The 23,674-nt window shown below is 35.4% G+C and overlaps 1 protein-coding gene across 1 annotated transcript in view; it reads right to left on the bottom strand.

Moving 5' to 3' along the window:
- The window catches only part of LOC101894265 (protein espinas), a 110,924-nt gene extending 103,360 nt beyond the window's left edge, over positions 1 to 7,564 (bottom strand). The window contains exon 1 of the mRNA XM_011293514.3: positions 5,358 to 7,564. Within this exon, the coding sequence (XP_011291816.3) occupies positions 5,358 to 6,811 (1,454 nt within the window). The 5' untranslated portion in view covers positions 6,812 to 7,564. The remainder of the gene's footprint in view (positions 1 to 5,357) is intronic.
- Positions 7,565 to 23,674: the final 16,110 nt, after the last annotated feature.

The following is a 23,674-nucleotide window of genomic DNA, read 5'->3' as shown; positions in this document are numbered from 1 at the left end:
CTTTTTTAACAGTGATGGCCAAATGTGGAACATATATCTATATATATAAACAATAAGTGGAACTGTGTTAGAAATTGATGTTCTCTGGAATTCGTGAACCGATCATGTTTCTCAAAACTTCAACTGACAGGTAACATCAATACGAAAGTTTATATGTATTAAAAGTCTCTGTGTGTGAATTGATTCAAGACCCAAAGCCAATTTAGTGCATTCATTTCGAATGATGAATTTTAAAGTATATTAATGAGTAAGTTATTGACTGATTCAGGCGAATCGGCTAGCATGTGGTGTGTAGGATTGAGTTGAGGGTAGGTTTTTGGAAATTCGAACTATAAGTGTAATAAAAGTACTAAAAGGTACCATTATATTGTGCGTGCTATAAAGTGTACGAAAAGTACTAAATTTGCAATCGGGTGTGGAATAGATCTGGAATTATAGGTTTTGGTATTCGGATCACTGTTTGTTTAAGGTATAAAGGCGGATTTGGATTAATGTAAAACAAGCAAAAAAGCAGCTAAGACCGACCTTTACTGAACTTTACAAAAACATTTAAAAAAATGTCTATTAAAGTATTGTGTTATATTGGGGGCTATACGAAAGTGTGGATCTGTATAGTAAATTTAACACCAGAGAAGGCGGTGCCTGGGAACTCCAAATAACAAGTTTGAAACAATTCCGTTGAGAAATGTGACATAAATTATCTAAATACCGAATATCGTTAGGTACAATTATATGGGAGCTGTTCGAAAATGTAAGCATATGTATATATTTTCTATCAGAGAATATGATATCTACTATCATTAATGAATACCAATTTTGAGATAATTCAGATGAAATGTGTCACTAAGATCATTAAAATACCAAGGTACCATTATATAGGGGCTATACGAAAATGTGGACCAGTATAGGATAATCTCTGTCATAGGAGGTAGTACCAATTACAAATTTGAGACAATAATGGTGAGGAGTGTGTTACATAAATCATCAGAATACCGAATATCTAAAGATGCAGTTATATGGGATATTTATCAAACCATGGACTTGGATATTTCCTACGTACTGGGGACATAAAATCAGATTTATAGCAAATTCAGTTTAATATTGTGACAGAAACATCCAAAACTCTGTAAATCTGTAAGTATACTTTAATGGTGGCTGTAAACGTGGATTTATATTTCAATACTAAAAATGCTAGGGATCTAAAACATATTTTAGTAAAATTGTTACCAAATACTTCATACCGATTGGAAGCTAGAGTGATTTCCACAGAAGGACAAACATAGATACGGAGAGGCGGACGGACATGGCTAAATATACATATGGTCTTATGCTGATCAAGAATACTTACTTTGTTACTACTCGTAGGAAGTTAACCGACACAATGGGAAAATCTTTTTACATCTATTCAATTTTTCAGCCCAATACCAAATTTAACACAGAAATCTAATTTTTGGTCACAAAATTTCAACCCCCACTGTAAACCATGTCCCATGTGTTCTTATCGATATTGTTGTTTGCTAATGTGTCCCTCTATTTTAAATGCAACACATTAAAATGCCATACAACGGGGACAACCGCCATACATGCCGTGGAATGGACCACTGAAACACACCACCTTTTTGCATCCAACAACGTCCAACATCTCTACAAGTGTTGCCTCGTTGTTTTGTGTTGAATGAACTGAACACTGTTTCGTCTGCCTGTCTGTCCGTCTCTTTCGCTGTCTGTATGTCTGCATTGTTGTCGACATAAAATATGAAAATCCGCTTTCACATTATGTTTGATATCTTTGTTGATAAATCATCATTCTTGGCTGGTTCAATGATGCTGCTGCATGGCTCACAGCAACAAGCTGGCCATACAGCCAACCAACCAACCAGCCAGCCAGCCAAACAAGCATCCATCCAGCCCAGCTTGCAACTTCTGTAAATAATCAGTGCTGTTTGTCTTTCTGATATTGAGCGCATTGCCGGTTAAAGCCTTCCGTTTGCCCTGGTATTCTTCACATGCCTGCGGGGCACAAGCCAACAAATAAGGCGGTTCATGCTTAACTCGCTCCCCGCTGCTGCTCACCGACAAGACGGCAAAAATGATGAGTTAAGCACTGCTGCTGCCAAAGACTAGGTCTCAAAAATGCATAAGATGCATACGATATCCATAAATTGTATTGGCCATCGATGTTTTGTTCTACCATCTCCGGCAATCTTGCAAGGAGCCATCTTCCACTGTATGAGGGAGGAACAACAGTAGAACAAAGTTGCATTTCGTCTGTTGTTGCCTGGGATGAATGAAGTAACTAATTTTTATCGCTTTATTTGCATGATTTTTTAAGTGTAAACAACACTTGATGCCAAGGTTTGAATAAAAACAATGACGTTCCGAAATACCTATATTTTCCATTAAGGCTTGGTTGGCCACGCACAAGGATGTCCAACTCGCACTGGTGAGTGTGGCTCTCTCGACAAAAGAAGAAAAGGCAAATCTTTGGTTTGCATGTTGTTGGGCAATTTCCACATATGTCGGTAGCCAAAATAAACCACTACAACAATTTTAACCCACTTCAAGACAAAGATAACCACAAGCTGAACACTAACGATATGGTATACTCCTAATACCCTAATAGGGTTAAAGCACAAAGTATAGTGGACCAGGAGATACACAGACATACATGTGCAAAAAAGCAGCAGGTCAATTGATATGCAAAATTTACTTGATGTGCATAATTATTGTCTTCAAAATAATTATTTATGCATACCAAAAAAAAAAAAAAAATAATAATAATAACAACAGACGAAGGATGATTTTGCATATATTCAAAATTATCTTATTTGTCCAGAGGGCAAATTTTTAAGAATGATTTTTATGAGGAAGGCATGCACTTAAGAGGCTGAATAAATAATGACAATACCCAGTAAAATGTCTCATTACGATGTAATGGGCAAGGTGTTAGCTATTTAGTAATTAGTGGATAAAGGGTATGCCATACAACATCACTACAACTGCAAAGAAAATGAAATTGTTTCAGTTGACAAATTTTTAGGTGATCTATGTCATTCCGAACTCACGCGACATTCGATATTGTCCGTTTTTTGTAGTCGAACCTTCGATCTTTTAATTTTTAGTAGACACATTACCACTTTTTTTATACTTATTTATTTTTTTGGTGGCAGTTTGGTAAGTACTTACATTCTAGATTTCTTTTTATTGTGATTGTTATCTATTGCGAGTTTGAAATAACAAATTTGAAAAAAACGGTTTGTTTATAAATGTGTCTAAATTCACCAAAATACTTATATTGGGGGGTACCGCTAGATGGAGATATAAAAAATCGTAGACCAATTGCAGCAATATTCAGCCACAAGAGATAGAAGCCAATATAGACTCTGGATACCGAATTTTAAACGTTTCTGCCAAAAATGTGGCCAAATTCTATAAAAAATGTGACCTGCCCAGTGAACCAAATGGCGGACGTCCGACGCATCTGCGACAACTCCAATTTCTCATCCGAAGTTCCTATGAATATCCTTGCGAAGTCGGTCCGACATCAGTTCAAAAGTCGCTAAAAGTTCATAATATCATTCGAACCTTCGGTCCGACAACACATCAATCACTCCATATGACTGTCAGTCAGAAGTCGGACCGAATACGCATCCGAAATCGGAAGTTTAATCCGTCCTTCAGTTTGAAGTCGGACCGAGCTCGGACAGTTTGGTTCGCTGGGTACATAGACAACGGTCTGCCACAGGAGGTAGAATCTATGACGAACTTTACGCACCGCATTTCCGTATTTTAAAATCATAATAGTATCGAATATTTGGTGGAATATCCGAATAGTATCCGAAAACGTGGACCGAAATATACCTTATTCTGCCACGGGAGGGGAACCCCCTACAAACACTAATAAGCAAATTTAAAAGATTTCCCTTAGAAAACGTCATCAAAACATCGAATTCAAATTTTACGCTGATCAAGGACTTCGTCCTTAATTAGGTCCATATTACTTTGTGGGTCATAAGTAGGGATAAGTAAGACGACCTCCAACTAATCGATGTTTGGTGTTAAAAAGCCCGTTAGAAAAATCGCAAAGTCGACTTTTTCCGATTTTGAGATCCTATATTGTTACTCCACTTTTCACCTTCATGCAAGCCAAAATATATGCAGCTATTTATTAATTATTAATAGATCTCATCGTCCGCTTTACAGAAATACACCTCAAAAAATCTATATTGTTTTTAATCGATTTTGTTTTTTTGTCCAGCCTCGTCGGGCTGAACTTTGAGTACCCTCCACTATTTGCAAGGAATTTGCAAATTTTCAAAAAAAAAAAAAAAAAAAACTTTAAAAATATTTCTAAAATCATCAAAATACTGAATATAAGAAGGAACCGTTTTATGGGGACTATAGGAAGACTAATACCTGCAAAAACCTTTTTCTGCCGTAGTCCGTATTACTCATTGAGAACTTCAAATACCAAATTTGACACATTCCCGGCGAATAATTTCGATAACATCTGAAAATACCGATCATAGGAAGGAACCTTTATATGGGGTCCATACGCGGACTTGTTTAAGCAATTTTCTGTCATAGGATGTAATCTCCGTACTATGGTGGGGGGTATAAAAAGAAAATATTTTCAAATCAATGATTCGAAGAATCGACCATTACATTGAAGATTTTAACCAATTTTGTCATGGAATTGGAAGAAAATCCAGTCACTTCATTAATTTTTTAATGAAAATGAAAACATAAAATAAATGTTGAATCTAATTTTGAATAATTCTTACAGAAAACGGCATGGCCTCAGGGATGTATTTCTGTTGTTTTACGTAATTGGTCTACCACCTTATTTTCTGTTTACTGAGAACAACAATAAATTTAGTTGGAAACTAAAGCTGTTGTAAATGATCGTATACCGTTTCCAAAACCAAACTTCGTTGGTGCGAAATTCTGAGTCTGTTATAAATCTATGTAGATGTGATGATCACCAATCTAAATTTTTTAATTACTGCGAATATAAATTTATTTATAAAACAGACTATTTAATTCAAATATTCTTGCTGATATAATCTTAAATTTGACGGGCATCTACCGCCCTGAGTGTAAACTCCTTTAATATTAATTAATACATAATAATTATAGAGTCCTATAGATGTCTAATAAAAATCAGACCCAATAACTTGCCGTTCTATATCTATTCAGACATTTAAATTAAAATGTGATACATTTTAACGACACACACATTATTATTAGCCATAAATTACACATTGCTATAATGATCAAACTTGAAACCAGATCCAGTTCAATTGAATTTCTAAGATACTACATAACACATCATTTAGCCCAGTAACACAACTTACTTTGATGGCCGTCCCATTGCAGCGTTCCTCGCAATGTTCCCACTATAACTATTATTCGGCGTTGGTTTTATTTTCTGTAACTGTTCCTCAATATCGCTTAGCTGTTGATCATCGCTAACGGTGGCATGCATCCAAACGGCATTGCGATTACGGCACTTATTCAAATTTTGCAAGCCCATCACCTTCAGAGCGGGATCGGTCGAAGGAGTATTCTTGGTAGGCAATGGCCGAACGTTCTGTTCGCCGGCACATCGGCCAGTTATCATTTCCAATTCCAGGGAAATAAGTGCATCTTCGTCAGGATTATCGTCAATGACAAGATGATGGTGTCGTTGATTGTATTGAAACGCTTTGGCCACTGTCTGATGTATGACAGGCGTTTGATGGAACGTCGGCGAGTCGGTGGCACTCGCTTCGGAGTGTGTCTCACTGGGACATGATATGCCCGATGATAGAATTGTGTCATCTGACATGTTTGGGACAAGTTTGTGACCAACTTTGTTGTTGTTGTCACTGCCATGGATGCTCTGCTGGCTGGTGGTGCAACTCAGATCGTAGCTGATCAAACTGGATTGCTGCGAGTGCATGGCGTCTATAGCGTCGCCGGTGCCATGGTAAAGTATTTGAGACAATTTGGGCGTTAGCCTGGTCTGCTGTGACTGTGGCTGTGACAATGATTTTGATGTCATGGCTGGCGCTGATGATGGAGTGGCATGATGGATTTTTGCATGGTGTTTGATTGACTTGCTGCTGCTGCTGGACTTTTCATTGCGATTTTGACTAGTTTTAGAACATTTCTTCTGCGGTAAATTATTCGTAATTGTGGTTGGGGTTTTCGTGTTTGTGCCATTCGCACGATGCTGATGCTTAGAACAGTTAGCTTTGGATTTCTTGGATGGTGGTTTATTGGAATGTACGGTCGTCATCGTTGCAACACTTTGCGTTTGAGAAACCCTGGCAAAGGCACTTTTTTGTGATGCATTGAAAATTGCCTTTGCTGTGGTTGTTTTTGCTGCAGTGTCTGTGGTCGGCTTCTCTCGACTGGTGGCTCGTTGCGTGCCGCTGCCGTTCTGTTGCAAACGGCGGCGACTCCGTCTGATGCTGGGCATATTACGTGGAAATAATTTGGCAGCCTCATTAAGTGTGCACAAGGACTTTTGCGAGTTGGAGTCAAGCGTCGACGAGGAATTCGTGGAAGAGTATTTGGTGGAAAGGGATAGCGTTGAGGCCTTATCATTGACGAAGGTGTCTGGCACAGGCAGCGTCGTCATGTCACGACATGTCTTGGAGCCATGTGCAATTCGCGCAGGCGTTGATGTGGGAACATCATGTGTGCCACCATCATGCTGCGTATTTACAGTTATTAATTTCCAGAGCTTCTTAGCGGCCCGCTTGCCAAGAGTAGATTTTGGCGTTGCTGCCGTTGCACTTTTTGGTGCATCGGTATGTGTCATTTTTGTTTCTAGTTGTCAAGACGCATGCGTCTTAGATTTACACTTCTATAAATGAAGATCCACAATTAAATTTCACTTATTTTTATGTGGGTCGTTGTCGGTCGGCGGCGTAGTCACGCTTTTAATTGGAAACACTAAATAATCGATTACTGATGACCAAACACAACGGGAGATTTTTGCCTCCAACGGACCCAATCAATCTATCAATCACTGGTTCGATCACAATTGTCTAATTATAGACATTAAAATTTCATATAAGGCGTGTTTTTATTGACTCCATTCGATTTTGTTTTGTTTTCATTTCATTTCTATTTTATTTTATCTTTCTCGGCGATAATTGGCAACTTATTCACTACGTTTGTTCTACATACGTGATCGGAATCTATTGTGGCGACACTACACACGATCACCAACCACTACCGTCTTCATCTAATCATTTAATTATTTGCTCTACGCAAAAATGGGAAAACACCAACAAATCGTTTCGCAGAATTTCAGAATGCACCACATAGGTGTATGCTACGAGTACGAGACGTGCCCAAAAACCGCTTCAAAACAATGCAACACAACACAACAAAACCAAAAGAAATAAAAACAAAAACACAGACAGAAAACACGTTTTAGACCGCAACACAATCACTTCGTAGTGGAGCAACGATCGCGAAATGGCTATCAGTTTTCACGATACCAAACTTCATGAATGGAAGGAAAAATAGAATACGGCGATCTCAATTCATCCGCTGGCGATGCGTTTACGGCGGTGTTCAGCTGAAAACTAAAATAAACATGAAAATTTGTTGTTTGATCATTTTACTCGATCGGCCAAACCAACTGGCAGCGCCATCATCAAGATCTGGTGGCTTAGATGTTGGCTGTGTGTTTACGAATTGTTAATCGAAAGAAAGTTAACAACAAAACTCCCCGCAAAACAGAGCTCCTAACAAGAGCCAATATTATCATCATCGTCATCATCACCAGCAACAACCACCACCATCGTGGCTGATGCTATATACACAGGTGAGACAAGCATTGAGGAAGCATGGAATGTGTCCGCCGCATGTTATTCTACAACTTCAAACACCGGTTTGCAGAAATACCAATGTATTTGGCCAAAAAGAAGTTAATGATCGTTAGTGGAGTGCGCATCGTTTAAGCCAGTTTAGTGCTCACCACCAGTTTGTTCTCACAATGGCCGCTCTCTCTTTCTCTTTTTGAGTCAATGCTCTCAACTGATCGTTGTTATGGGTTTGAGACCTGTTTTAGCCATTACAACTCAAGAGACTGAGCTACACTTTTTGAATTTCATTCATTGTTTTTGTTTATAGTATCTCATAGATTACATTGTTTTGAGTGGAATTTGTGGATATACTCTAGTGTTGTGTTGCCAGATTTGGGTATTTTATAGTATACAGTCGAAGATGTTGGTGTTGTTTAAAATTTTAGTTTAAAACTTTAAATAACCTCCACCTTTGGGTAAAGTAAACATTGTCATATATAAGTATATGAATTCAAACGTGTTCCACTTTTATCTACAAATACAAGTAAGACCGTTTGGATAATGCTGTTTCAAAAAACAATAAAGTAAGTTAGGACGGGGGCATACCAAACCGGAAACTTCTATAAACAAATCTTTTTAAATATAATATTTGAAACAAATGTGACCGAGTATCGGTGGTTATTGTTACATGTGCGCTATAGGAAAACGTGGAACCAAACTTTCAATGTTCTGCCGCCAGGGCTAGAACCCATTATGACCTAAAAATATCAATTTTGAAATTCGTAAAAAATATGGCAAAAATGATCAAAATACTGGATATCCGAATCATCAAAATACTGAATACCATTCTGAGGGGACTATACGAAAACATGGGTCTATATATACCTATATACATAGTATGTTCCGCCACAGGAGCTAGAACCCACTACGAACAACAAATACCAATTTTAGGACAAATTCATAAAAAATGTGGCAAAAATCTTCAAAAAACAGACTATCGGGATGTACCATTATATTGGGGCTATACCAAAGCGTGGACCTATATGTACCATGTTCCGCCACCGGAGCCAGGACCTATTATGACCGAACATGGGGAGGTACCGTTTTATGGGGGCTATTCCAAAACGTGGACCGATATATTTCATTTTTAACACGAACCATGCTAGATACAATATGTTAAAAATGTGAGCTGTATCGTGATTTCAACAGACAAACGACTTCGAATTTTATGCGGATCATCAATATATATATATTTAGGGGTCTACGAAGAATATTTATGGATGTTACGAACGGTATGACAAAGTTAATATAACCTCCTTTTCAAGGAATGTATTATTTATGTGGAATGTATTATTTATGTTCATAATTCTTTAGGAATAATTGTAAGTCAATATTCAACCAGAAGATGTGAATCGAAAAATGTATTAGATATATGAATATGATGAAAATCGCTTACTTATTTCGCATGGTATGTGAAATATATTAGTGGGAAGGTACCAGAAAGATTGGTCCTATATATTTCATATTCGCCCCAGGTATTGTTTTAGTAGAAATATTGGGATGTGTGAAATTTGAGAAAAGTAGATGTCCAATTCGCATTTTATGATCGTTTTGGTTATTCAAAATGTTGACCCTTTGTGGTGGAGGTACCAGAAAGAGTTGGCCGACATCTACCATATTCACAGCAGATATTTTGTTGATAGAAATATTGAGATGTGTTTACTTTGAGTATATCGGATATTCATTTCGTGTTTTATGAGCATCATGGCTATACGAAATCATGACCCGTTGTGGGGAAGGTACCAGAAGGAGTGGACACCAAATAATGTATTACTAAAAATATTGGGATATGAGAAAACAATCGGACTCTTATTTCATTTCTTATATAAGTTATAATTATTCCAAATTTTGGCCATTGTGGGGGAAAACTTGATGGAGTGGGCCGATATTGTCCATTCTCGCATCTGACCTAGCACTGACCTTGATAATATAATTACAAGGTAGGGAAAACGAAAACGAAAAACGATACTCAAGCTAGAGTCTTACAACTTTCAATTTTATTTCTCTTATCTCTCTATATTTCTCTTATCTCTCGTGGACTAAAATCAGTACGCCAAATCGTAGAACATTCATTTTTTTTCATTGATGGGATATTAAATCTATTCTTTCTAATAACCATCATTATAATCACCATTTACCCTATAAATGAACTCTTACATTGCTTATATATAGTATATCACATGACCAATGATAAGAATGACTTCTTGATGAAAAAGTTCTGCTAGGTAAATATTGACAAAATAACTATATTTTATCTTCTACACAATATATTCTTTTGAATCCAACTTTACCAAAGCTTAGCTAAACATGCTACTGGTTTAACATTTGGCAACATCGTTTCACAACTTCTGTCCTAACAATCGCTCTCATTGAGTTATTTTCTCTCTTTCGACTATAAATAACACATGTCATTGCAATTTTTCACTTTGTAAAATATAACTATTGCATTTTTTACTAGCCACTTGCTCTCCCTCTCTTTCTCTGGCATATTCCTCAAGAACGGATTAAAAGTGACGATAAAAATGGTAAAGAAGTACAAAAACCTTACAGACAGTCTGACACAATAAAACCATTCGTTTCATTTATAATTGACCGATTTATTGTTGAAACTATCTGTGTCAATGTCTGTCAATTATCGTCGATGAATTTATGATTTTTACCGCCAGGTGATAATCTTATCCTATGTTCTTTGATTTGCCATTTGCAATTTTCCAATGGCTAAGAGGAGGAATTCCTTTGGAAAACTAATGCAATTTTCCCGCATACCAAAGTGTATTCGTGAAGTAGTCATTGAATATAGAGCAGCACTTGAGAGTAGCTTGGAAAATTAACATTGATGTGCAGAAGTAATTTATGTTCTAACATACGGCTGAGATGGGCAATTATATTCGTTGTCGGATATCTGCACTGTGTGATAAACTTCATTAGAGGGAAAACGTTACGTTTTTTCTTCAAAATAAAAAGAATGAAAACGAAGTCGAGTTTCATTGAAAACGTTTTAGGCATATTAGATGAGAATTCCTTAAAAAATACGAAGAAAAGTAACTTTCTTCTCTCGGGTTCGAGTTTAACACAAACAGATTACAAGTGAAGCAAGTTAAAAAGTATCATTCGGGTTAACCGAATTTATTATTCTAAATATTGAACCTATATGGAATATATACCGAAAGTGTGGACCAAATTATCAACTTCTTATCTGAATTAACTCTGATAAAAATATAACAACCTGTTCAATTTGGACCATATCGATATATTTAATAAATTTTGGAAATGTTGAAGTGTTCCACTTAAAATTAATATGTTCCACTTAAAATAAACATTTGGGAATAATTGTTAATAATAATTCGAATATTTTGTGTTGGAGTTACCGGAAGGAGTAGGTATAAATTTCACATTGGCATGAGATCTCTGGTGAAAATAACCGCACACTTTTCTCGCAAGTTATGAGAGATATAAGTATTGAAAATTGTGACCCTATGTTGGGAGATACCAGAAGGGGTGTTGGAAACATTGGAATGCATGAAGTTTAAAAAGAATCGGATGCTTATTTCGCGTTTCATGAATTTAACGGTTATTCATGGTTATTGCAGATTTTGATCCTTCTTGGGAGAGGTATCAGCAATAGTGGGTCTATATTATCCATTTTCGTACTTGACCCAGCACAGATACAAATATTATGATTTGTAAAGTTTGAAAAACATCGAATGATCCTTTTTTCTATCAGGTAAATTATTTTCTGTGAAAAATTTGACCTCTTTTGGGGGAGATACCATAAGGAGTGGACCAATATTGTCCATCTTCGAAATCGATCTGATTTTGAAAATATTACGATACACCAAGTTTGGATGAAATCGGATACTGCCTTCGAGTATTATCAGCAATGCAAAGAGATGGACAGACGGGCGGGCGGACACCGTTAGATCTACTCCAAATGTCCTGAAACGGATTTGGTCAGAAGAGGCATAGGGCCTACAACCGTTATTTTGATGAGACACATTTTGGCCGTATCAAATGATATATACTATCTGTGCCATATGCCTACACGAATACACTTTGCAGATATAAAAAGAATAACAAAAATAACTTACTATCTTCACGTGGACCTAAAAAACAATGTTCTGCCACCGGAGCGAGAAATCGTTACGAAATGCAAATCCAAAATTTTAGACAAATCGGTAATAAATGGGACTAATATCTTCAAATTATCGAATATCGGGACGTACCATTATATGGGGGACTATACGGAAACGTATTTCGATATACTTCTATTCTCTACGCTCTACGTCAATTAATGTGGACTGTACATGGTTTCGGGTAACATGCCCTTTTAAATACAATAGGTTTGTAGTTTGATTTGTAACTACTTACGATTGATAAAAATTGGGTAGTGAATTCATTTTTTGGTAATTGGATTTTTTGCTTTGGCTGGGAATCGAAGAAAACATTTCAAGTACTGAATAATATTAGTTATTATTTCAAAATATGTCAAAATCACCTCTTTTTGCTAACCGATCAAAAGCATAAGCACACCCCTTGAATAATCTTCATACATACACATACATAAATATTGTTTAAAATTCCTCACGTTTTGATACATTTAAATATTTATCAGATAAGAGAGAATTCTTGTTTACTTTGACAAGTAAACTTGCAATCAGCAAATAGAGAAGATGCGATACAGTGATAAGAACTCCATGCCGGAGAGATTTGCAAAGGTTCTTTGCCGTAGTGTTGATAATTAATTGGACTAATTAGAAGAAGACAACGTCAGGGCAAATACAAAAATCACGTCTTAACTTTTTACTTACGTTTAATTAAATAAATAAACATTACTCGCAAAAGTATTTCAATTAGAAAGTGCCAGTGGAAAAGTTTGAAACTCAATCCTAAACAAATGTTCGTTTGTCCCAAATGAAAGGACCAGACAGCGAAGCAGTAACATCCAATGCTTGCCACTCTCCAGCGGAAACGGGGCCTAGTAGACACGAATGCTGCAAGATGTTTAAAAAAAGTTTATGTTACAGCAGCCTCTTGACAACAAAAAAAAAAAACACAATGACAAACTTCAAAACAATGCTCACTGAATGAATGAGTAAAAGCATGAAAATTCAAATAAAATGTCAACATTTGACAATTGTTGTTGAGTAAAATTACATGTTGTACGACGATGATTTTCATTTCTTATATTGCAAGCATTTGGCGGCGGGGAAAAAACATGTCACAGAAACATATTTTTTACGGCGAATACAAGTATATGAGTTGGCGGTATGTCGTTGAGCACGTCTAGGTTGAACATCAAAATACCAACAACAATCTGTTATACTCTTTTGCCAGAGCCAGGAGGACTCTGGGGAGGCAATGACAGGTGGAGTGTGGACTTTTGTCTGGTTTTTATTTTTATACCCTCCACCATACATAGTATGGAGGGTATATTAAGTGTGTCATTCCGTTTGTAACTCCTCGAAATACTCATGTCAGATCCAACAAAGTATATATATTCTTGATCAGCGTAAAATTCTAATTCGATTTGGCGATGTCCGTCTGTCTGTCCGTCTTTCTTTTGTAATCACGCTATCTTTCGAACGAATTGAGATAGAAGGCTAAAATTTGGCACACATGCTTATTTTTCCAGTAGACAGGTTAGGTTCGTAAATGGGAGGGCCATATAGGTCCACGTCTTCATATAGCCCTCGTATAACTTCCGATATTCGGTATTTTGATGATTTTAGCGACATTATTCACCGGAATTGTTTCAAATTTGATATTTGAAGTTCCAAAGGGATTTTAGCTACATTATTCACCGTTTATTTCAAGGTTTCGAATTTGAATATGGTAATGGCTTATGACAAGCAATGCCTATGTAGATCCACGTCGTATAGACCCAAATAAAACGGCTATCTTCGGTATTTTTAAAATTTAAACAATATTTTTTAAGGATTTTATTTTTTGAAAATTTCCAAATTCGTTCCAAATGGTGGAGGGTATTAAAAGTTCGGCCCGGCCGAACTTACTGCTTTTTAATTTGTTTCAAGTTTTGCATTTGTATATTGTAATAGCTTGTGACAAAAGTTGCCTATGCAGTTCCACGTCGTCTTATAGACCCTAATATACGGCTAAATTTGGTATTTTTAAGATTTTAACAGAATTTTTAACGGATTTTATTTTATTTTTTTGAAAATTGCCAAATCTTTACCACATGGTGGAGGGGATTCAAAGTTCGGCCTGACCGAACTTACAGCTTTTTTACTTGTTTTTTTTTTTTCATAGACAACTTATTTGACAATAACAGAATTGTTGTAAAGTAAAAAAACACATCCGACACATAATCATCATCGCTGTCATTACAACGAGCACACAATCATCAGCACCATCGTCAGTGTTATCACCGAAAATAACATCACATCCTCAACAGCATTTGAAACAAAAAAGCAGAACAAAAGCAACCTAAAATAAAGGATAAGGGAACCAACCATTTTACAAAAGCAATTTGCGAGTATTGCAACAGAGATAGAAATCGTATGTATAAACACTTAAGAATTTCGATTATGCGAATCAGTTAAAGGGCTTATAAACTCAACGTTAAATAGCTTGATTTGTATTTTGAAAAAAAGTGTAAATTTAAGCCGAGCCGAATTTCGATGAAAAGCGTGACACACATCATCAAAATGCTAAATATTGTAAGGTACAAAAGTTTAAAGAGAGCATTATATGAAAGCGAATAATTATTAAACACTTTGTGCCAAACAATATTCTCATGCCCCCTTTTGGAGGAGTGATAGTTACCAAATGTAGTATCACAATATTTTCCATGTTAGCTTCTGACACAAGTCTGACCAATTTGGACTGTATCGGATACTCGATTCATTTTATACGTGACAGAAATATTGGGATGTAAAAAATGTGAACAAACTGGCATCGATTTTCCACTTTAAGAGAGTTATTCTTAATATACATAATTTTGAACTTTTGGGGGAGAAAAAGAAATGAGAGAACCAAACACTTAACATATCCAAATATAACAATGAATCAAGTTTGAACTCCTCCGGGTACACTCTTTGTTAAACATAAAATTTTGATTTTTTTTTGTTATAAAATTTTTGAACTTTGCTTCTAGTACCCTATGAAGACGTGCCCCAATGTTGAAGATGTGTTGCCTCCTAAACTAATAATGAATAAATTATTAAAAATTTGGCACGGACGTTGTAGTAATGTAAAGATGTCATGGTGGAGGTTATTAAAAGTTCTGCCGGGTTTTTTTATACAAAATTTTGAAAAGTAGGGGAACGATATTCCATATCTTAGTACTTGATCTAAGTTTGGAATACTATACGTACACGACCAGACTGCCAAATAGATAGACGGATATGGCTAGCTCGACTTCATACATATGTCCTGTCCAAAGAGACCTAGGGTCTAATCCAATGAGGCACATTTTGGCCCTCCTAAGTTGTAGAGCTAAAGGAATAAAAATAATGAAACATCAAGAAAAATCTATTTCTCCCTTCAAGTATCTCCTTCTGTTTTGCTCATCACTGGTCTACACTGAACATTTTCTAAAAAGGGTGGATATCGTCTTAGAATTAACTTAGAATTTAGTTGGTTAGATAATGCCTTTAAAATACGTCAACCACGAAAACACTGTAGCTAATGCCAAAAAGTGGACCAAAATTACAGCACATTCGGTTGGAAATGGTGAAAATACCGAAAGTAAGGTGGTATCGTACAATAAATGCCAGCTACTTCGTATGAGGAAAGAGGAATTTATATTAATCCCCAACAGATAGTAGTTAATAAAACACAACTATTTCATAATTTCAAGTTATAAATTGAACGACCAGTTTCAATACACAACGAAAATAAGTACATGACATATCTCCGTCAAACAAATGGTAAAAATGGGTACATAAGTATATGTAGCTTTGTATTTTACTTTCTTTTTAAAAATTAAATATATTTCACGGTGATCTTAATAACAAAATGCACAATTCTATTTGCTCTATGTAACAAATGTAGTACAATTTGATAATTTTAGTACACGTTACAGTACCCATTGGCAATTAAAAGTTACACACACACAGTAATCCTAATACGACCATTTATATTTCCTCTTCTGTTCTTACACTCCCTACCGAATTTTGAAATTGTCCTACACTATAGCGCACGCAATTCCAAAACCTGTCCCTTGGCTAATCCATAATTACCCCAATAGCAGAGTTCATGAGTTCAGCTCTGTTCTTACACACATGCCAACTTTAGTATCATTTAGTACTTTTCGTAAATTGTATATTAGGAATTTCTGAATTCACCTCCTTTTGTAAACGCTAAACAGTCACAATGATCTCCATACTAATATTCTCAATTCTATCTCTTTCCCTACAAGCTATGTCAAATTTCGTACCATTTAAAAAATACTTTTCGTACACGCTATGCATTCACAGTTATCCCAATACCAAGACTCTTAATACCACTTTTATTCCCATGATATGTGCTTTAGTACTTTCTGTACATTTGTTGTAAACAGTTCCAGAAAGACCTCTTTCTATAATAAATTTTATCATTCTACCTATTTTCCTTGCACCTAAAACCAATTTATACCGTTCTTACACTTAGTACCCATTTCCAAAACTAACTCCTTATACCAGCCCAAATTATTAAATAGGGTTTTTATACAAAATTGCTTAACTTAGCTTATCCAAATTTAGTACTTTCGCTACACTTATTGTTCGAATATCCACCTTTGATTCGTCAGTTCTAAACAACATCAAACACTTATACCAAATTCATATTTTCAGGTATATGAGGAAGGGATAGACTTCCTCATATACCAAATTTAGTACCCGTTAGTTCTTATCGAACTTTTTAGTAAATATTTCCAAAATCACCTTCAAATTTCAACACCACACACTTACAGTGACCCCAATATCGACATTTCAAATTTCCAGGTCCATCCGTCCACCCAGATGTAAATGGTACCAAATTTAGTACTATGTAGCCCAGTTATTACACTTAATACTCAGTTCAAAAATAACCTTGTTATATCAACCCTAGTTCTCCGACATAATTCCAGGTGTATCCGGTTCACATAATACCAAATGGTTTCAAATATTGCACTTTAAGTTCGAGTTAAAAAAAATCTTTAGGGTATCTATCCCACACCTCATAAGCGACCTATATTTAGTCTGCCTAAGTGACTTTACTAGTCCCTGACCACTTTGGCGGTATCTGCTGAAGAACGAATGATTAAAACATTACTTTCCATATATGAATTCGTCCATGGTAATACTACTGAACTTGTCCAAAACCAATCTGTCATTAGGGCTTTCGAAGCTATAAGCTATATTAGCTATATAACTTGAGATACTTCGCATCCCCAATTTTCTTACACACATAACACCCTATTAAGATGTGCTTATTGCCAAATACTTTGGATCATCTTTCTTTCATCCTCCATTGAAAACACATTAAAGGGATAAGCTCTCTCATGTTGTCTATGCCACAGCACTGTGAAACACCCTTTGGAATACAAGAAAACAATGTTGAACGGTTTGTTGAACAAGTTCTTCATACACATGTTGGGATTTTATCCTCAGCCCTCCCCACAACGATGGACAATTTCTACAGTTGTTTTTATGTTCCACATTTTCATTTGGGAGTTTTTTTTTGTGCTTCGTTCATTTCGTAAACATTTTGAGAAACCGTTTGCAGTTAAACAACAACATTTACAAAAGTAATATTGTACTGCTGCATGGATGGCACAGCGCTCACTGGTGGCTGGCGAAATTGCTTGTTGGGTACACGTGTTTTTCACGTAACTTTCATTGTCACATAACAACCACTACCACCATCATCACCATGCAAGGGGGCGAAGAAGCGGCAGAAGATGTACAAATGTCGCAACGGCAGCCTAGGATGCGATGTGAGTGTGGGGAAAACAATATCACTAACTGCAATATGGCGTTCCAGATGACGCCATTAAATCTTTGAATAAAAATGAAAAAAAAAGTATTAAAACAATTTACACTTTCTAGCTTTTTTAGTTTGTTTATCTTTATTGTTTCGTTTTTTTTTTTTTTTTTTTGTTCTGATGTATACGAGCCGCAAAGAGGCAAATTCAACGATTTAAACATTGTAGAATAAATTTTAAAGCTTAAATTAAAACATAAGAGCAGTTTAACTCACTTGCGGGAAATAACAAACAATTCGACAGCGGAACCCATTTATTTGGAAATTGGAGTTTTCGGTGGGTTAAATGTGTATATAGTAATAATACCTCCAGTAGTATGTGTTGAGGGTATTGTAGGTTTAATTGTTCAAAAAATTGTAAGACCTCGAATTATTAGTCCTTGACTCGCCATGTCGTCTTCCTACATATATCGCCTAACTGAGTCGATTTAGCTATATATGTCCATGTTTTTTTATTACTCTGCAGGTGACAAATATGGCCTAATACTCATGAAATTTCGCATAGAGTTAAATCAGGGTCAGAACAGAAATTTATTGATTTTGGAAATTCTAGCAAAATTAGGAGTTAAATATAACCAAAAACAGGACAGAAAATGTTGCATAGGGTTAGAGTTTAGGACAGGGTAGAAGGAGTTGAATATAACCAAAAACAGGAGTTTTTTCTGATTTCCATATTTCCCTGGTATAAACCAAATGACGCGAAATGTTGCATAGGGTTAGAGTTTAGGACTGGGTAGAAGCCCACCATATTGCGGATGAAATGGACCAAACATTTTGTGTGACATTTACCAACATTTCCATTCATCCGGCGAATACACAAATATATGAAAACCTTTACATTAATGCTAATTTTTTTGACCTATATACTCAGATATCGGAGATAAAGAAGATACATATAGGAATATAAATTTTCAATTATTATTTTGAATTACCATTAGCACTACAGTTGGCATAAATCCTCCTGTCAAAATCCAAGATAACCCTTTTACATTACAATTTGCCATTATTTTAAGAATGTTGGACAGATAAACTCTCAGATGAAGGTCTCTGAAATGTTCAAATAATCTTCAATTGTTCGGCTGGGTTTACAGCAGTAGATACACTGTGTCATAGGCACTTTCAGATTTCATATATTTTGCAACATATTCTTTGCACATTTGGTTGTAACATAAACAGGAGGAGTGATCTCCAGAATCGCATTCTGAGTCGATTTATGTGTGACACATTCCACCGAATTTAGCCTGGTTGGTGAAAAACGGTTCAGATATAGCTATAGCTCAGATATATACGCTTCTCATGATTTAATTTTACGTCTTCTTAAAGTCATATCATATATTAATATTGTGTGATCCCCGTTTTTTTGATGTCGGGATATAATCTTCTTTAACAACACAAAAAAGCTGTAAGTTTGGCCGGGCCGAAATTTAATTACCCTCCACGATTTGCAACGAATTTAGCAATATTCAAAAAAATGAAATCCGTTAAAAATTCTGTTAAAATCGTAAAAATAACGAATGTGCCCGTTATATAAGGGTCTATACGACGACGTGGATCTGCATAGGCAACTTTTGTCATAAGCAATTACAATATTCAAATGCAAAACTTCACACCATGGGGCTGTACCAAAACGTGAACCTTCACAGACAATTTTCTGTCATAGGCTGCAGTATCCATTACGAACTGCAAATACCAAATACTAAATCATCAATGTACCGAATATTGGGAGGTGCGTTACGAAGGCTATACGAAGACGTGAACCTGCATGGACATTTTTTTGTCATAGGCTGTAGTATCCATTTTGAATATCAAATACCAAATTTGAAACAATTCCGGTGAATAATGTCGCTAAAATCATCAAAGTACCGAATATCGGGAGGTACCGTTATATGGTGGACCTACACGGCCCATTTTCACCACTAAAAGTCCTGCAGACATTATATATTTGTGTCAAATTTTATCAACATACTTCGGAAGCTAGAGTGATTTCCACAGACAGACGGACAGAATTCTATGCCGATCAAGAATATATACTTTGTAGGGTCTAAAATGTATATTTCGAGTTGTTACAAACGAAATGACACACTTAATATACCCTCCATACTATGGGGGAGGGTATGAAAAGCTAAGGTTTTGAGTTTGCAATAGTAACTTTCTTGTTTGTAAGCAGTGGGTTACGATACCCTGCCACCAGTAACACTCGCGCCACCTTAGTTTACCTTTTGACATTCCCTTGAATAAAAAAGGCAAGAAGATATATATGTATTTATTCACAAGTTAAGATCGGAACGTGAATAGGTAAATATATAGTTGAAAAATTCTTTCAATCACAAACAATTAACGAAATTCTAGCTCTCGATCGATTGAAAGTATCCTTGCCTGCTTGTTTAATCTTTCAAACTTCTTCTCCCCTTTACAATCTCATACCTATGCCAGGGTGGATTTTTAGTTATGGTCAATATAAGAATAAATATTTAAACAAATGGAATGTGTATTATTGAAATTGATGTTAAATCTATAATGACAAAAAATAGAAAACAAATACATCCTTCCCATTGAAATAAATATTTTTACGCTTAACCTTTTTTTGCTCTATTGCACATAATGTCCAGCAATCAAAAGCGAACACATTTTAAATTACTTTTATTTTATGCGGTTAGTAATGGTATCAAATCAATGCTATTAAATGTTATGATTGTCTTATTAGTTTTTTTGTGAGGTAAACGCTGAGATATTAAAACTGGTTTGTGTTGCCTACTTTTAGGCTTAATGAATGGTGCATTGATTTATATCAAACACGATAACTAAGATATCTATTCTAATTAGTAAAATAATTAGTAACAGTGGTGGAATGCTGTTATTAGTTAAGCGATAAGAAAGTGATAATTATCCAAAAGTTATTAAATTGTTAAAATAGTGTTGAATGAAGCCAGATCAGATTGGTGATCAGATTACTGTCGTATATTGCAGGTTATTTAAAGGCAAACTAAGGTGTTTCTAATTCTTGCAGATAGAAGCATTATAATTGTCATTTACTCAAATTTAAATTTTGACTCCTAGCGATTCTTGTAAATAAAATGCATATATTTTTATACCCTCCACCATACATAGTATGGAGGGTTGTTAAGTTCGTCATTGTGTTTGTAACCCATCGAAATAATAATTTTAGACTTAACAAAATATGCCCGTCCGTCTGTAGGAATCACTCTAGAGTCAAAATAAATTAAAATAATAAAAAATGTTGCACAGTTCAGTCTTTTGACTGCCGACTTGACCTGCCAAGTTCGAAGATGGGATATATCGCGATATTGTACAGCCCCCATATACCCCTTATATTAGATAATTTAAAGATTTTAGCTAAATTTTAAATTGAAATTGTCTGAAATTCGACTCAAGAAGTTCCTTCTGAGTACTTTACCGTGTGTAAGGGTCCACGATATTATATAATCCAAATACAACTGTACCCCCTATATTAGCTATTTGGATTATTTAGCAGCATTTTTATGGGAATCGTTTCAAATTCGTAATGAACAGAAAAAATAACAGAAAATTGCATGTCCACGTCTTAGTATACACCCAATATTACGGATTTCCTTAGAGCGGTACTTTTCGAATGATTTTTTTGGAGGGTATTAGAAGTTCGGCCCGGCTAAAACTTAGATGCTTTTTTACTTTTTTTTAATTTTTTAAAATTTGTTCAAGTCTATATTAACGAATAGAAATTTTGTTTACCTATGATATGTTTGTATAAACTTTTCAATAACATATGCAATACAGTATACATTTTTCTTCTAACAATGGAAGGGATGGCAACTTCCTAAGTCGCGGCTTAATCAACCACAGGAGTTATTCCAAATCATAAACATTTATTATTAAATATTCAGATGACAGCGTCATAATGTTAATAATGTTAAATTGTTGCTGTCGCTCTTGTCTTTGACATCATAAACATTTATAATCTTCAATCACTGTACTCATAATCGTTTGAATTCCTACAATATGTAGTATATCCAACCACCCCACTAAAGCCACACTCATACTCTGTCACTTACATCCTTACACAATACTTAGGCATTATTGTCAAAGAAAGTGGAATTCTTTACCTACACACGCGTAAGTAAACACTCCCATATATCAACACCCTCCCCATCCCTTTGCATTTTCTTCATGTATGATATTTAATAATGATTTTTATTTTTAATTTCATACTTATATCCCGTCAAAGTAGATGTCGGAGATGACTTGTTTCTCACTCTCACTGACGTTGTGGCTTTCTCCGTCTCTTTATCCGTCTTGTTATAAATAATTAAAATCCTAATTATCTTGAACGCATACACAGGCACATTCTAAATTACCACACCATTGAAAAACCTCAACATGAGTTTAAATGAATATGTATGTGTGTGTGGGTGACATTATGCTTTGGAAATCGTGGTAAAATTTTTAGGATTAAGGCAAATTTTTATGTTTCTTATTTGCAAAGCGTGATATTAGGGTGTCCTTAAAAACACGATGTACATAAGTCTTTTGAGAAAACGAGTATTTTATCCATCATCGCATAGATACCTTATAATATTATCCATAGTTTCTCTAAAACTCGGTAAGAATTGTATCCAGTAAGAATTTAAATGAATTTTACGCGCTCTGACAAGCCGATTTGCAATATCAGACCTGGCTTCAATTTGACTATATAAAAACCAAAAATTTGACTTTCACTGAACGTTTCAGGCATAGAATGTAACTAAGATTAGAATTAACTTGACAAGTAGTCCTTTCTAGTTCTTTTGATTCTCTCAGCTTTAATGTATTCTCAGCATATTTATACCCTCCGTCATACATAGGATATATTAAGTTCGTCATTCCATTTGTAACTTATCGAAATAATAATTTTAGACCTAAGAAAGTAGATATATTCTTGATCAGCATAAAAATTGTTGCCAAATATTTCAATGGAATTGTCTGAAAATCTACAAAAGGAATTTATTCTGAGTACTGAGTACCCTCGCGGAGAGAATTGTCTAAATAGGTCCACGATATCGTATAGCCCCTATACAATGGTACCTCCCGATATTCGCTATTTGGATGACTTTAGCGACATTGTTTACCGGAATTTTTTCAAATATGGTATGTGCTGCTATAGCCTACGACAAAAAATTGCACATGCAGGTCCACATCTTCTTTGTAGCCCCCATATAACAGTTTTCATTTGAGCGTTTTTTTTTTTTTTTTTTTTTTTTTTTTTTTTTTTGAAAATGTCTTTAAAATGGTGGAGAGTATTAAAAGTTCGGACGAAATGTTTTTTTTTCTTGAAAATGGTGGAGGGTATTAGAAGTTCGGCCCGGTCGAACTTAGCTGATTTTTTACTTGGAAATTTATAATATATTGTTGAAAGAAACCTCCTCGCCAAAATTTTGTCACAAAGGTCTAAGGTTGGGCTTCGTTTCATGCAAGCAAATTTTCCCATTTAGCACCAAAAAATTGTCTCGTACTGCCTGTGCTTCATAAAAACTCCAACAAATCTCGAACTATGACAATTAAAGTCAACAGATGACAATCTAACCCTTATAAGAAAAATATTGCAATGATATCACATTTTAGTCTACAACGCCGCAAATTCATAACGAGACACCCTAGTATAAACACATAAGCCAGTAACTGCTAACCACAAGTACAAGTTTTATATGCATGAATAAATAATTTTTGGTGTGTTACTTTTTAGCTGTGATTTTAGTTATTAGCTCCATTATCCTTTATGGAGTTTTTGCTCGTTTTTATAACACTTTCTACCACGGAAATATGCAAAGACCTCCATCACACACATACATATATACACATCGCACACACAC

Source organism: Musca domestica, unplaced genomic scaffold, assembly GCF_030504385.1.
Source record: "Musca domestica strain aabys unplaced genomic scaffold, Musca_domestica.polishedcontigs.V.1.1 17, whole genome shotgun sequence".
Classification (NCBI taxonomy): domain Eukaryota; kingdom Metazoa; phylum Arthropoda; class Insecta; order Diptera; family Muscidae; genus Musca; species Musca domestica.
This window is presented reverse-complemented; position numbering and strand designations above follow the sequence as displayed.